At 37.9% G+C, this 16136-nt stretch overlaps 1 protein-coding gene across 1 annotated transcript; it reads left to right on the top strand.

The window, feature by feature from the left end:
• The first annotated feature begins 6086 nt into the window (after positions 1 to 6086).
• socs6a (suppressor of cytokine signaling 6a) lies at positions 6087 to 15593 on the top strand. The gene is made up of 3 exons (XM_084747158.1): positions 6087 to 6483; positions 6942 to 7011; positions 9527 to 15593. Exon 3 carries the CDS (start codon positions 9653 to 9655, stop codon positions 11261 to 11263), a length of 1611 nt encoding a protein of 536 aa, XP_084603284.1. The 5' UTR covers positions 6087 to 6483; positions 6942 to 7011; positions 9527 to 9652; the 3' UTR covers positions 11264 to 15593.
• Positions 15594 to 16136: the final 543 nt, after the last annotated feature.

The following is a 16136-nucleotide window of genomic DNA, read 5'->3' as shown; positions in this document are numbered from 1 at the left end:
AGACATAAGGTAGGCTTATTTCCCAGATGTTCTTTCCAGGTGTTTTTGTCAATTTTCCCTCAATGCCCCAAACACTGCACTTACTGCTTCCCATATATATTCCTTGTTAACTTTTTTGTGACTCTAAGTACATATTTTAATTTGAAAATATATTTGTGTTTTGTACTTTCAGCCTTTAATTGCCTGTGTTTTCAAATGCATTTATTTTACATCAGGCTAAATTACTCATATGCCAGAAACCACCTCAGGCTGTTAATGAATGTAAGCTTGATCTCTAAGTGGAAATCATGCCAATTCAAATACTTTGAAGCCAGATTTGCTCTCAAAGCCTCTCAGTCTCTGGACGCTCACCATGGTTAAAGCTGATCATGAGTCATCATGCCACTGACCATATTGGCCAGTGTGGACACAAGTCATGGAGCACCACACAGCAAATGTACATTTCATTTTGGAGATAACTGCTAAAGACTACTGTATAAAACTAGAAAATAAGTGTAAATATACAGTATTTTAATTTTTTATTTCACACGTGTGTGTATATATACATATATATATATATACACACACACACACACACATAGGGGACTTCAATCTTATATTTCACTCTTTGAAAAACCAAGACCCTTTGCAGCATTATTAATATTTTATTTCAAACCTTTCCCTAAAAGTAGAGTCAGTAGGATTTGTACGAGGTATATGTAGACGCATCAGGATGTCAAATACCAACATTTTAGGTTGGTGAAACAGTTCAGGCACAGTGAAACAATGAGAAAAAAATGCATATTATACATTTAACAATATATCAATATATTGCCAAGGAAATGCCAATAGAAGGTATAGCAATTAGTTGTTTTACTATTAAAACTAGGCTAATTATAAAGAATTTGAGAGTGTACTGTAATTTAAATCTTAATATATTCAGAGGATAATCACTTTAACTAATAATAATTTTACTTTTGTATATTCCAGAAATAAGACATACTTGATGAAAGCATAACTTGAATTAAAATATTACAATATTGGACAAATTTAGAATACATATAACTTTCTGTTATGATGCAGACTAATGCGAAGGAACAAACATCCGATGGAGGGATAACATTTAATCACTTATATCCATAAAAATAGTGCATGCAGTCTGTGTTTCTCATAACTGACATATTTGCCCTATTAGACTGTTGTCTGTTTCGGGAAAAAATAAGTACACAAGTGCTCAAGAGTTTTTGTCTTCTCACAAGCGTGGGCTGAAATATAAATTTGATGTGTGTAAAAATGAAAAGACTGTTCTGTGCCCTCCAAAAAAAGTGAAACTACCCTCAAAACAAAAAGGGAAAACTTATGAGCCCCACATCTTTTTTAATCTCCCCCCATAATAATTTTCATACACTCCCTTTGAGCACACACCAAGACTTTAAAAGTGACTATAAATAGAAATGTGAGGAAGCTGCAGTAAACTAAGCTGTATACAGTAACTCTATCATCAAATATTTCAGAAGGTCTGCTGAGTAAAAGGATCAGTTGTTGCCCTCATAACATTTCATGCACAAAACAAGGTCAAAGAATGAGCTAATTAATCATATCATTATTGTAATTGTCCAAAATTCAGCACCCCATATGGCAACAAAATACATGGAGTTACCTCAAGAATTAATAATGTGAAATCAAGGGTGACACTGTTATAGAGCCAAAGAACATATTGAGCAAGCACAGACAGTTAATTCATTGTTTTAAGCAGGCAGCCATTTGGACTGAGCTCAAGTCTGTATAGCTGAGTCATTACATTGTATGTGGATGCAGCTGGTGTAACAGTAATTAATGTACTATCCTTAAAGACCTCTTACATAAGGAGGGAAAAGAGAATATATGGGCAAATTTTTTCTCTCTTTGATTTTTGGGTATTACAAAAAAGAAGAGAAAAAGGGAAAATGAACGCTGAAATTGCATTGAGACATAAAAACATTGAGGCGGAGGTGTGGATATCATCCGCATCATAAATACTCAGACTGTATTTTAAGGCTGTGTTATTCCTGAAACAAAACCCAAGTGGTCCCACTGGCCCCGTCACTGTTTGACATGCCTGCTGTACCCGTCTTCTGCTCCGCTGCAAGTGTTGAGGACATGCGGGTGGGCACAGAGGGGCCCAGCGACAATCCCCCATCGGCAAAGGAGTCAAGTTTAAAGGACTGAGTCAAACTGAAGCAAGCGTGAGACATATTGTGCAAATAATTTATGGCTGATACAGGGTTCATTTGAAATTAAGATGAGACATGAGGAGCTTCCCCACACGTAGAGACATCTCATTAAACAGTTCGGCCTACTCCATGTGTACAATGTCCATCCTGATTTGAGCTTCAGTGTTTTCAGTTGTACTTATACACTGTAAAAATAGACTATTTGTTTTATCTTAAAATTACTGTCCAGACAGCTTAAAATGTTTAAGATCGCTGAATTTGCAAAGACAAGTTGGGATAATTTTGTAACGTTTCAAAACAAAGAAACTTTTCTAATCAAAAAATCTTGATATTAATTGACCCTTCACTGTGCCCCAGCGACAGTTCAGCAAGCTTGGTACCACAGTCAGTTTTATCCTTTTCCTGTAAAAGCAACATATATGGTCACATCTCCAGGTAGATAATCTTAGCAAAAACACAAGCTAACTAATAACTTCTCCAAAATTTGTCGGTTTGTTGTTGGTGGTTTTTGTCAACTTGGACAAGCCAAGTACATAGCACATCTAAGTAGAGGAAACAGGAAAGGAGAAAGTGGATCAAGGTTCCAGGCTTGCTCTACTGTCAGTGGATGACAAAGTGAAAAAGGGTGGGACTTAGGTAGGATCAATCGTAAATAAAAAAACAAGTTCAATAAACTTAAAATATTAAGTTGAACCAACAACCCTCACAACATTTAGAATATTTAATATTTATTAGAATTTATTAATTGTAAGTTCAAGGGAGAAGGAATTCAATATTAAGCTTCATTTTGGTTTGCAGTCTTTTCGTAATTTGGAAAACAAACAGCCATGACCTAGCTTTAAGACATACTGTTTTCTTCAAACTGTAAAAGAAGTTCTAACTCTCAGACAGTGCATGCTGGGAAGTCTGCTAATATGCTGATCATGTTTCTTTAGAAACTTAATTCAGTGACTTCACTGAATTCTGTACAGTATTTCTAAGTGTTTTGTTGCCTCTGCCTCTGATTCCACTGAATTCCTGTATGATTATTTTGCAGTGAATAAATTCAAATTCTTTTGGAAATATTGATCTAGTAAGACTCTCTTCAGAAGTGTTCTCGTGCTCTGTGGTGTTTGGCAACATCATGCAGATGCTTCGTTCCTGTCACACCATTAGAGTAAGATTTGATTTATGTAAAATCTAAACAGCCTGCTATTAGTAACTATTTGATCTGTTTATCCTGTCACAACAAAACAGACTGGGTTATGCCCACAGCTGAATATTTACTTGTTTTTGCTGTCTGGCAACAAATATCAACCCAACTAAAGTTTGTTTGTCAGGTCTAATTTAGCTCGTAGAAACACTGCATCCTTGCTTCCCAGTGTCCTTGGTGCTATATCTAAGAGCTGCCACCCTCCTTCCTCCCCCTCCACCGGCCCTCCCCTCCTGTGCCAACACATCAAGTGAAGGCAGCCTGATCAACCCTAATAGGGCCTGGTAATTAGACTCTTTGCATAGAGCCTGTCTGCACACAGCTGCCCTAAGCAGGTTGGCGAAGGACTGCCATACACTTGACAGTGTGGAAAAAACAATGTAATGTTCAGTATATGGACCAAATTAGCTTGGCAGTGGTAAACACAATCTACTTTAAAACAATACTGACACTAATTAGGCAACCAATGTATCATTTCAGAGTTCAAGTTTTAGTTGCTCTATCAAGTACATGAAAACACTTGGAGAGCCAACTTGATGTTTCTAGAATACAAATTAGAAAGACCTTCCTGTATAAAGGCTAAGCACAGACAGAAAAAAAGTGAAGTGGTGGATATTTCTACATTTATCTGATTTCTGTGGTGGGAAATGCAATCCTGATTATTGCACCAGGGGAAAGTTCTACTGTATCTAAACTGCATGGTGTGAGTCGCAAACAAACAAGCAGAAAACAATGGGGAAAAAAATGAATGTTTAGCTATTACCTTAAGTTACATGTAAAAAGTTTTCATTTTTGAGTATCTTCTTAAGCAGCAGCTGTATTCTATCAAAGACTACTATACACAACTCGGTTGAACAAAACAAAAAGAATATTAGAATACATCTTTGATTTCAGTGTCACATTTCTCTACAAAAAACACTGAAAACATGAAAACAGGACTACAGAGTGTTAGGACAATTAAAAAACACTCGTCATTAGGCATGTATCAAGTTCATTTACTGTCATTACACAACACAGGGTTGCACAATGAAATGAGAAATGTAATTCCTTCATGATACACACAGATACTATATATATATATATATACAAATAGTAATTAAATTCACAATAAAATAGGATTAAATATAAACAAACCTGTAAAATAAAATAACTAAAAATATGCATTAAATATTCCCTTGCTGCAGCCTTCTTACGAAAAGTCCAAATAATGTAGATCATTTTAAAAGCACTCTCTTGGGGAGTTTAGCAGCATCCTAACAAAAATAATCTATAGTCATTTGTGCAAATGCAAAATTATTTCAGGGACTGCATATTTAATAATTTCATGTGACACAGGGGAGAGATTGATGTCTCTGTTATAGAGAACGGAAAAGGCAACTTTCTGCAACAACTCCTCCCTGTTGCAAGTTTTGCTGTTTTTCTTGTTCAATCATCTGATGGAACACGTTTCTATTTTGAATTTCCTTTGGTGTATGTTTTTTTTTCACATTCTGACATTTAAGACAATTGTTTACATCCATGTCAGCCATGATTTAGACCAAATATCACATGTAAAACTATTTAAAATTCAAAACTTTTTCAGCTGATGTTCACAGACCATGGATGGGTTTTGCAACACCTTGCTCCATACATGGGCGCAGCTCAGCCACATCCTTCTACTTTTGGTTACTGAGCAGCCCCATAAGAGCAGTTATAGTCACATGCTTTGCTCAGAAGCATTTAATGGTGGGTTATTTAGGGAGGGGCACTTATAAGTTATTCATTATCATCATTATTTATTTATTTAAATCCTCTGAAATACATTTAAGGAGAACCCTCATTTACATTGGTGCTCAGGCACAGACAAATACAAAACAATAAAAAAAAAAGACACAACTAAAATCATCAAGAAAGCTGGAAGTAGCATTAAAGAACGAAGACAAAACAAGGTCAAATTAACAGTGTTAATAGATAAAGGTGCATGAATTGGCAACAAGATAAATAAATAAGTAAATAAGGGGAGCAAAACAAATAAATAAAAACAATAGCAATTACATCCATTAATTAAAACCTCGAAATGTCTCAGTGAATTTAAGTTTTCGGAGCAAATTCCAGGATGGCTGTGGGGTACAGTAACAGGAAGCAGATTTTCCTACATTTTTTGCATCTGAGTGCGAGTCACTTCATTGCACCCAAATGTTGTGCTTTAGGTGATCAGATGATCCAATTCTATTTTCCAACCGTTTATTAAGTAGAAAATATATTTTCAACATGTCTTCAAATGACATTAAATGTTAAAATTGTGTGCTTTGGGCAATCAGATGATTTTTGAACTACAGATTCATAAATACAAAACACACGTCTAACACACGTCTGGAAATTGTCAAATTCAATGTAAAAAAAAAAAACGTGACAGATTAAGTATGTTTTAGTATATTTCTGCCTCTGGGATGTAAATACTTTCTAAACATATCCCAGATGTTGTGCTTTAGGTGATCTGATGATCAAACACTTTTCTAACCTCAATTTATTAAACATAAAACAATTTTCTGACCACATATGTCTGGCAAATTATAGCATTCATGTAATGTTTTTCAGTTTTTTTAAAAATGGAAACATGAATATTATTTCTGAGTGTTTGGGTTGTCTCTGCCTGTAGGATAGGGAAACTTGCTGTATCTGCTGCTGCTGCTGCTGCTGCTGTGTCTGCTGGTCTGATTCGCTGCATCTGAATCTGCTCCCACAATTCAACAGGCAACAAAGGAAGAAAGGAAGAGGCCGTGAGCTACAAAGTGTTAGCCAACCTAGGCAGAGAGATGTCACCTTATTGTGTCATTCTAGTCGGCTATGTAAACCCGCACATTTAGAGAAGGACCAAATCCGGCCATATAAACGCTTTACACGCTCGTTTGGGCGCAGAGGCTGACTTAAGGGAAGCTAACGGTAATGTTTTCGACAGCAAACGTTAACAAAGCTAGCTAGCTGATTGGCTTAGGTGGGAAGCTAACACATTAGCCTAGCTAACATTAGCCAACAATCGTTAGAGGAGCGAGTGGTGTACGAGACAAATGCAAACACCTCCGGGTTATTTCGCCTAGTTAGACAAGCAGAAGAGACCGGGTAAGAGAATATATCATGTCCATATTTTTAAAAAATGTGTGATTATTATAGATTCTCTTTGAAAGTGATAAATATGCTAACAAACTAAGTGGTTGCTGGCTATTTGATGTTAGCATACAAGGAAACCAGCATCTTTAAAATTGGGAATGTATGTTGAATAACCTTAGTATGTTTTTCATGGTCCTGTGATTTTGTACCAGTTGAATTTTAAATGGAGAATGCAGTTTCGTAATATTAAAGTCACAAACCAACAAGCGTAGCTAAGCTAAAGGCATGCTGTTGTGTCCGCAGGCCCTGCCAGGTCAGGACAAACCATGCTAACGATGGCTTTATTAACACATACAGTTTGTTTTATGTATTCAGTTATATAGATAGGTGTGGTCTGGCCTTGCCGTATTAAATAATTTGTAAATGAGACGTGTGGGACTTTTAATATGAGCTGGTTTTGTTTTTCATAGCATCAAATGAAAGGTGGTGGAAGTGGAACTTGACCTATCCAACTGAGTCACCATTTTCCTGTACATAATGGTGAGTAATCAGATTGCAGCTGTCTTGATTATCAAGCAGCTTTATTTAGGTGCTTTAAGTAAGTGGCACATGTCTTCAGATATTCTTTGATTATTGGTTTGCCAAAGGTGCATGTCACTGATTTTTTTTTTCTTTTTCTAGGTAGATGGAAAGGCAGAGATTGTTGTTCATTCAATATGATCATGACTTTAACACTGTGCAGTCAGTGAATATTTATACAGTGACCAATTTTCTGTTGTTTGGCACTACAGCCTAGCACTTTGCATTAAAAACGAAATAATGACTGTGAGATGTAAACACTGCAAGACTGGGTTAAGGTGTTAACATCAGGGCTGCACTTTTAATTTCTGTCTTACTAAAACTGCAATATGACCAGGTGTAATATCCAAATTGCAGAAGCTGTAACTTTTGATAAAGGAAGGATATGTGTTAAAACAGCATTATAATGAACTACTGTAGTGCTGCAGAGATGTCCTGGCCTTCAGATCTTGTTCTCCATATGTAAGAAAGTTATTTATTTGGCCCAGACCCCAACAAATGTCACATCTTGATGTTTTTTAATATTTTCTTTCAATGAAAGTGTAAACTGTGGTGCAAAAATGATCATTCCCCCTAAGTCTAAATCATGTCTTAATTGCAACATCTATCAAAATAAGTGCAACATAATTGTTTTTTTGCAGCCTTAGTTTTACATCTGTGTTAAGGGAGCAGTGTAAGAACTGTAGCTAGTTTCATACAGGGTTTATAGTAAACAATGTAGCAGGGAAGTGATCCTTAACCCACAGCCAAAACAATCGAGGAGTTAAAAGGGAAAAACAGTGACAGCACAGACTTAGCAGAGCATGACCAGGAAAAATACCAAGCATCTGTTAATGTCTGTGGATGTCATGGACCTCAAACAGCAGCAGTTAATGAAAGAAAGGATTTGCAATCAGATATTAAATATAATGATTTTGTTTACATTTATCTTCTTTTGTCTGATTAAAAATGCTTCCCTTAAAATTGGTCTGGAGCATGAGGTGTTTATTCATCAGCCTATTTTATGATTTACCAGCAAATAGTTATTGTATCTTGTACTCTGATGTAACTTGGACAGCAGATTTCAACATTGATGTTAGAGAGAGTGACTGTAAATGTGAAAACATTGCAGGGGTATCCTATGCAGAGACATCAAAATTAGACTAATCCGATTTAAGATTCTTAATCGCTTTTATTGGATCCCCTCCAGACTGTTTGGGCTTAATCTTAGAGACAGTGCGGTCTGTTGGAGGTGCTGCACCTCTGAAGGGACTCTTCTTCATTTACTCTGGGAATGTCCCATGATTCAGAACTGGTTTAAAGTTCATTAAAGTATTAAAAACATAACCCTGACAGACTTTGAGCTCTGCCTGAGGGTGGTTGTGGCAAAGCAAAGTATAATGTGAAACTGGAGGAACCCAGGGAGCCCTCTTTTCAGAAGTTGGTAAAAGTGGCAGCAGATGAACAAATTTCTCACAGCTCTAAGACCAAGATTGAGAAATATGTGGTGAAATGGGGAAACTACATGGAATACATTGTTGACATTGACAGATCTTGAAATGAAGAACACACAATGTGTCTCATACATACACAGCACACATATAAGGCTTGACATTATCAAGTAGCAAAAGTGTTCTACTTGTCTGACAGATGAACAAACTCATCTGAAATTAAAATGTAGGCCTATTAAAAAATAAGCAACTGCAAGAGATAGTGTTGAGCCCTGACAAACATTGTTTGTGTATCTGAGAATTAATCTGTTGCATGTAAATTATATTGGATTATGGTACATATTTATGTAGGAGCATGTATTTATTTGTTTGTTTATTTAATTTTTATTAATTTAACTCTCCATTCGTTTGTTTTTTTTGTTTTTTAAATAGAAATCATTTGATTTGTTGACCAGTGTTGACAATATTTAAATAAAAATTAAATAATTTCTTAATTACAAAAACTGTTTCTAGAAGGACCACAATATTTGCAAAGCATGGATGTAAAAACCCATTGCATTAAACCTGAAAAGCAGCACTTTGATTTAATTGTCAGTGTTTATTTCAAATCCATTGTGTTGGGAGTACAGAGCTTAGAGCTGAAACTATCACTTTGTTAGAAAAATAATCTGTTTTAGTAATTGATATATTTCTTCAATTTTAAAGCCAAAATGCGAAGCTTTTTCAGGTTCGATCTTTTCAGCTAGTGTCTTTGTCTTATGTGATTCATTTTGACTGTTGGTCAGAGAAAACAAGAGTTTTGATGACATTACATTGGGCTTTAGAAAATTAGAATTGGCCTTAAACTATAATTTCTGATGTTTATAGATCAAATAATTGAGAATGTATTTTTGTTTTTCATTCATTACCAAAGTAATAGTTAGCTGGAGCCCTAATGGAGTTAATGAACAAAAAATACTCTGTGCTGATATATGTGTGTTACTTTCTGTTGTACTGGAGGACTAAACCCAGAATATGTATAATCTTGTGTGTTTTTCTGTCTTCAGGGTTTGATGGCTCCACTGTATGCATGACTTGTTTCGTGTGGCCTGATGGGAGGACACTGTGGATAGTACTTTCATCAGGATACAAGGAGAGCCATCCCATGCCCCCACTTTGGAGGGCCTGTCAGAATGAAGAAGATAAGCCTTAAGACCATCCGCAAGTCCCTCAGCATTAAGGGCAAAGAGGAGGGTGACTTTGTCATGCTCCAGCAGCCCTCAGTGACGACAGAGTTTTCGAAGGAAGAGTCACTTTTTGGGGGCTGCTACACCAAAGAGCTTTCTGGCTGTGACCTTGGTGGCGAAGAGGACAAAGGCGGCCAGAACAAGGGCCGCTCAAAGAGTGAGGGCCTGATGGGATCACTAAAGAGGAGGCTGTCTGCCAAGCAGAAGGCAAAAGTGAAAGGCAGCTCCTCTGCCATTGGCTCAGTGGATGATGATGACACCTTCTCGTCCTCGTCTGTGCCCATCAGCTTCAACGAGGTGAAAGCCCAGAGACCCCTTAGATCTGCTTCCCTACGGAGTCACCATTACAGCCCCTCCCCGTGGCCTCTGCGGTCAGTCAACTCTGATGAGGCATGCATCAAAATGGAGGTAAAAGTTAAAGCCATGGTTCACTCTCCCAGCCCAAGTCCCAACTTAAATGGTGTCCGGAAAGAATTTCACGATTTCCAGATGGAAGGGCTCTTTCAGGACCAAGCGGAATCCTTAAAGAATCTCCAGCAGCCTCAGAATGGTGAGCTGCATCTAAATATTGATGAAAATGACGTGCCTGTGGTGCTGGGGTTGACTCCCCAGGACTACATCCAGTACACAATGCCTTTAGAAGAGGGAATGTACCCGGAAGGGTCCCACTCTTTCTGCCTGGACGGCTCCTCTCCTATGGAGGTGGTGACTGAAGCGGACAACGGGTCCCTCCACACAGACCAGGGACAGGAGGAACATGAACTAGTGAGTGGGATGCCTCCGGATCTCTTCATGGAAACCTCAGTGAATAGTCTTCTCATCGGTTCTGCTGGTGTGATGCTCCAAAGCTCTCGAGTAGAGGTCCCGCCTCCCCTCTCTCCTCTCCTGCCGCCCATCACTAGTAATGGACATATTCCCAGGACTTTTTCAGGGTTCAGCTCTTCAGATAGCCAGGTAGCTGAGAGGGTAAGACACCATCTCAACTTCGACCCAAACTCAGCTCCTGGAGTAAGTCGGGTGTATGACTCGGTCCAGAGCAGTGGACCCATGGTGGTCACCAGTCTGACAGAGGAGCTGAAGAAGCTGGCGAGGCAGGGTTGGTACTGGGGCCCCATCACACGCTGGGAGGCGGAGGAAAAGCTGGTCAACTTGGCTGACGGCTCGTTCCTGGTCAGAGACAGCTCGGACGACAGGTACTTGCTCAGCCTGAGTTTCAGGTCACAGGGCAAAACTCTCCACACTCGCATCGAGCACTCCAACGGACGCTTCAGCTTCTACGAGCAGCCTGACGTGGAGGGACACACATCCATCGTTGACTTAATTGAACACTCTATCAAAGACTCGGAGAACGGAGCTTTTTGCTATTCCAGGTCTCGCTTACCAGGGTCTGCAACCTACCCCGTCAGACTAACCAACCCAGTGTCTCGGTTTATGCAAGTGCGCTCCCTGCAGTACCTTTGTCGCTTCGTCATCAGACAATACACAAGGATAGACCTAATCCAGAAACTGCCCTTACCTAACAAGATGAAAGATTATCTGCAGGAGAAGCACTACTGAGGACACAGTGATAGGACAGTGGTAGCAATTTGCACTTTTGTGTTCAGTTAAGAGATTTAAACAAGGTTTACAGACAACGACAGTTTTGAGACAATTGGTTTTGGTGGCTCTTGATTTGTGTCCAGGTGACTCTGTCACTGTTAAGTCCTCCATTCCACTGTTCTGGGTTTGTTTTTCTTCGCTGGTCGTAGGAGGCTCCACTTCCAGAAACACAGGCCAGCACATATTCTACTGCAAAAATATGTCAGAGGTATACAGCCAAGTTATCTTAGTTGCATACATTAACGTGCAGACAATAGATATGCATTGTGATGTATGGTTAAGTGTAACATCCAGCTGTGCAAGTAGAGCAGATTTCCATAAATTTGCCATCTGCGTATAAGAAAAATAAAACTCCGCTCTGAATTGAGAAGTCATTTACTTTTTATCCATTAAATTGTACATTTAAAAGATGGAAAAGTATTGCTACAAACTCAAATTGTAAGCTTTCTGCAGACTGACCAATTTTGAGCATCTTTTGCATTTTATTACTTCTCAAATTGTACAATGTTCATGATCAGACTACAAAAATGAGAACATTCTGCATTTAAACTATGCAATTAGTCAAAAAGCATGGCTTCATCATATAAAAATTGATGATGGCCAACCTGTGCTTTTCATGTTCAATCAGATTGTTGATCATTTACAAACTTCACTACTTATCCAGTGTAAGCTATTTTCTTCCTCTAGTATTGTTTTATTCTGCCATGGCATGGTACCAGCTGACACACTACAAATACATAATGTGCTTCAGTATGCTTAAAGTTTTGAGTTTGTTTTGTTACCTTTAGACACTGACTGATGCTGGATTATTGGGGCTGATATTGATTGTAGGAATAAAAAAACAAAACAAAAAAAACCCATCAATATCAGTATATCAATCAGGCGTGTAAATAACAAGTTTCATCACAATACAATATTCTATTAATTCTGTGGAGACAACAGTTTTTCTTTATGTCAGATCAAGTCAGGGGCATGTTAACAATATCGGATGATATCTGTCCATTAAACACGCTCCGGTACACTTGTCAGCTCTCAAAAAGCAACTTAATTATGACTCGACAACTTTATGACTGAACTCCTCCAGACATTTGTGACACAGACATGCCTTAGGACTTTTAGAATAAAGGCACATCTAACAGATGATGATGTAGATTGACATTTTCACTTTGCGCCGATTACAGACTGTTAAAAATGTAATCAATATATCAAATCAGATTGATGTCTCAGTCCGCTCCTACTATCGGTTGAAATTCTTTGTGTATACAAATTGATATCAGGGCACTGAAATGGTAAACTTCCAGTGTTTTGTGACAGCTGAAGACATAACAGTAAAGAGGGCAGAGAGAGAGGGGGGATGACAGGCCGCAAATGGGCCACAGGTGGGACTTGAACTGGTGGACACTGGAGGACCAACAGCCCTTGCACATGGGGTGCGCACTCTACTAACTGAGCTACAGGGGCGTCCCTTTCAATGATATTTTTAATAATTATAAATAAGAAAAAAGGATCAAATATACTTAAAATGTTGCCTATAAAACAAAACAAAATGCATTTACACCAATACTGTAACAGACCAATATAGCTGTGCTTGGCCAGTATCGAGCTGATAATATCAGTTGGCTGATATAGCTCATATTTCAAGACAGAATCACAATGCTTCTAAGAATAAATTATTTCCCCTACCCCTATATCTGTCTGGCTATAGTTACTTTAAATTTTACTGATGCACAAACATGAAAATTCCTTTCAGAGTCACAAGGGTCTACCTGGTCCACAGCATTGACATTTTATTGCAAAAGATGGACAAAATTAGCCAGTCTGTGAGAGGGTTTGAACGGTTTGGTCGTAGAAGTAGCCTTAAATTGTATGGCTGCATGTAGCCAGTATATAATGTGCAAGCCTAAAGGTACTGAAGATGCTGGACTTTAATGTGCTGTTTGTAGAAACGGCATCAAGTTGATGTATAAACCTTTTAGAAATATGTTAACATTAAAAGTGAAATCTTTCTGCATTAGGAATGTTACAAAAACTGCACCGCAGCTCAGGCCTAACAACTTTGTCACTATCTGTAATGCTTGTATCTGCATGTAGTTAAAGGCTTTAAGACTGTCAATTAATGGCACTGTAGAGTTACTCTAAATGAGAGAAGATGTCACGGTGAAAGGGTTGGCTGTGTTGTTTAAGCTGAGTAAAAGGCTGTTTAATGCACAATTGCATTTACCTTAGGCAGTTTATAAGTAAAAGAAAATTACCCTCAATTAACCCACAACTGAAAAACAGAGCTGTAGTCGATTGACCTGAATCTGTATGTGGTGATGGCTGTTTCTTAGTCTTTTTAACGCCAGCCATGAGCTGGACCCAGATCAAAGGAAACCCAAAAATGGTGTAAGCTTAGGTGAAAGGACTTGGGAAAGCCAGGGTTAAGTCCTGCTTGTGATCTTGGCGAGACGCCAGGGTTTCAGCCTATGACAAAAGTTCCATCACAGCTGCATGGTTGCATCATTAATGTCATATGGGTTTGAAGGACATTAAAGAAACAGTTTTTGCCATTGCTTATTCACATTGTCCCCACAGAGCTGCACTACCCCACAGATTGTCTCTACTTGAGTAAAGGGAAGAGCACACAGTATGCTACGCAAGTGCTTTATATGGATACTATGACAGGGAATTGTGTTTTCACATTATGAATGAGCATCTTTTTCGACATCAGTGTCCTTAAAAGTATTTGGAAAATGGTCACTCGGACAACTTTGGTTAGGCCGTTTGATAGGCGCATAGTTCTAGTTTTAGTTAGCTGGAAATGTTGGTGTCTGAGGAAGTTACCGTTGAGTCTAGCACAGCAGAAATTAGATAGGAACTTTGGATGGTGTTGCATGTTTTAAAAAGACTTAGCATTTTAAAGCTTTGAGTTGTATAGGAATGAAGGATCTAGGTTGTGTGTTTGGCTGTGTAGAGGGATGTTTTTTTCTGTCACAAACATTGGCTGGACATTCTGTGTACAAGAGATGTATTTTTTCTTTTGTAGAATCCTTTATGTGAGTTTTTTTTGTGACATTTGCCATCTGGGGGATGGAGCTGTACAAAAAGGAATGTACGCTTGTTTGAGGTATCCATTTTATCTGCCTGCAGACCCGTTTCAGAAAGCATGAGAATCATAAAAAAAAACTACATTGACACATTTTTTTTTTTGCACTTGAATATTCTCCATTGACATGCTTGGATCCTCTCCTGTCTAGCCTTCAGATGGTGGTTTATAAAAAAAAAAGAAATATCGTCACACATTTTTGTCCTGTGTTCATATAACTGTTTAGATTAAATGGAGATTGTTTTGTTCATGTCATAACTGTGGGATATAAAGGGTAAGGCACCAGCATCATATCAAAGCCTCTGCTAATGCTCGCAGGCTGTCAAGGAATGGGATCATGGCGAGAATGTGGATGTAAATTAGATTTTACTTTTGGGTGTGTGTGCGTGAATCAGTTGAAATGTGAAAGTAAAAATGTTAGTCTTTTTTTAATACAACTTTCTTGTATTTCCATTTTAATTTGTCATCAAACTTTGACGAGCAGGAACCAGTTTCATATGGTGTTGCTGCTGTGAGTTTTCTAAATACTTTTAATTTAGTTTATTATTAAACATTATTGCCTTCAATGTTTGATTCCAGAGGTTGATGCTTGTTCATGTTCAGACTGCTGAAGCATTAATTAATAACAGCTGTTTAGCACTTAACAAGCTCCAACGTTTTTATTTTGTGCATCTCGGTGAGTGAAGGTGATTGTTTACAGCATTAAGTTTGGAAATGTACCCCCCTTCCCTTTTTTGTTTGTTTACCCTCTCTCACATGAACATCTTGGTACAATATGAAAACTCTGTTTTATTTCATTTTAATGTGTTATACACATTTGTGCTGCTTATGGATATGATTGCCTTTCTTGTATTTAACAAATGGGGAAACAGAATGTCACCAATGTAGATGTATGTACACATAATGACTTTGGTTATCATCTTGGGAGAGCAAAGCAGATTTTGCAATTTGTTAACATAACTGTGTAGTCAGTTAAAAGAGCATTAGTAGCGATTAGTAAAACCCTCTGTAGAATTACCAGTTCACTCCAGTTTACATTGGTTGTCAACTGTCAACTTTCCAAAGTAGATGGTCTATTTGTATTTTTCTTTTGGAAAAAAAATCAACAGTGATTTTATTGCACACTTTGGATACAGTTCAAGAGTTTTTTGTATCTGCCAATTATAAATTATAAATAAAAAAACTATATTCTAAAAAAAAAAAGTCATTTTTCTATGTTTTCATGTGAAAAGATACTGATATCATCACTCACATTAGACTCATGGGCATAGGTATTTAAACCACTTTAAAAGGCCCACCTAAAAAAAAAATAAAATAAGTTTAAGTCCAAGCTAACCAAACTCTATAGGTGAAATCAGTCATTTAATCCCACAGAACATGGGGGTTGCTGATGTACTGCTGCCTCAGTCTGTTAGTTTGTGTCATTGTGTGACCTTCAGTGTTTTAACAGGATAGTTTGCATTCACCAAAGTCACACAACAACACAAACAGACTAACAGATCATGGCAGAGATAGACCAACAAACTCCTTTCTTCTGCGAGTTAAAACGGCTGAATTCGCCTATGGAATTTGGTTGGTTTGATGAGCGTGCTATTTGGCTTACAATGACAGTGGTTTCCCATCAGAGAAGGCTGTCTGACAGCAAGGTAGAGTGACAAAAATATTCCAAATATAGCATACACATGAAATTATGTATTTTTTTTTTAGGTGGATATGCTTTTCAAGGGGCTAAAATACCTTTTGTTG

This window comes from Lutjanus erythropterus, chromosome 21 (assembly GCF_056507025.1).
Source record: "Lutjanus erythropterus isolate fLutEry1 chromosome 21, fLutEry1.hap2, whole genome shotgun sequence".
NCBI lineage: Eukaryota > Metazoa > Chordata > Actinopteri > Lutjaniformes > Lutjanidae > Lutjanus > Lutjanus erythropterus.
This window is presented reverse-complemented; position numbering and strand designations above follow the sequence as displayed.

What these genes read in the sequence shown, in the direction of transcription:
- socs6a (XM_084747158.1), top strand. Translation starts at nt 9,653, where the DNA reads ATGAAGAAGATAAGCCTTAAGACCATCCGCAAGTCCCTCAGCATTAAG.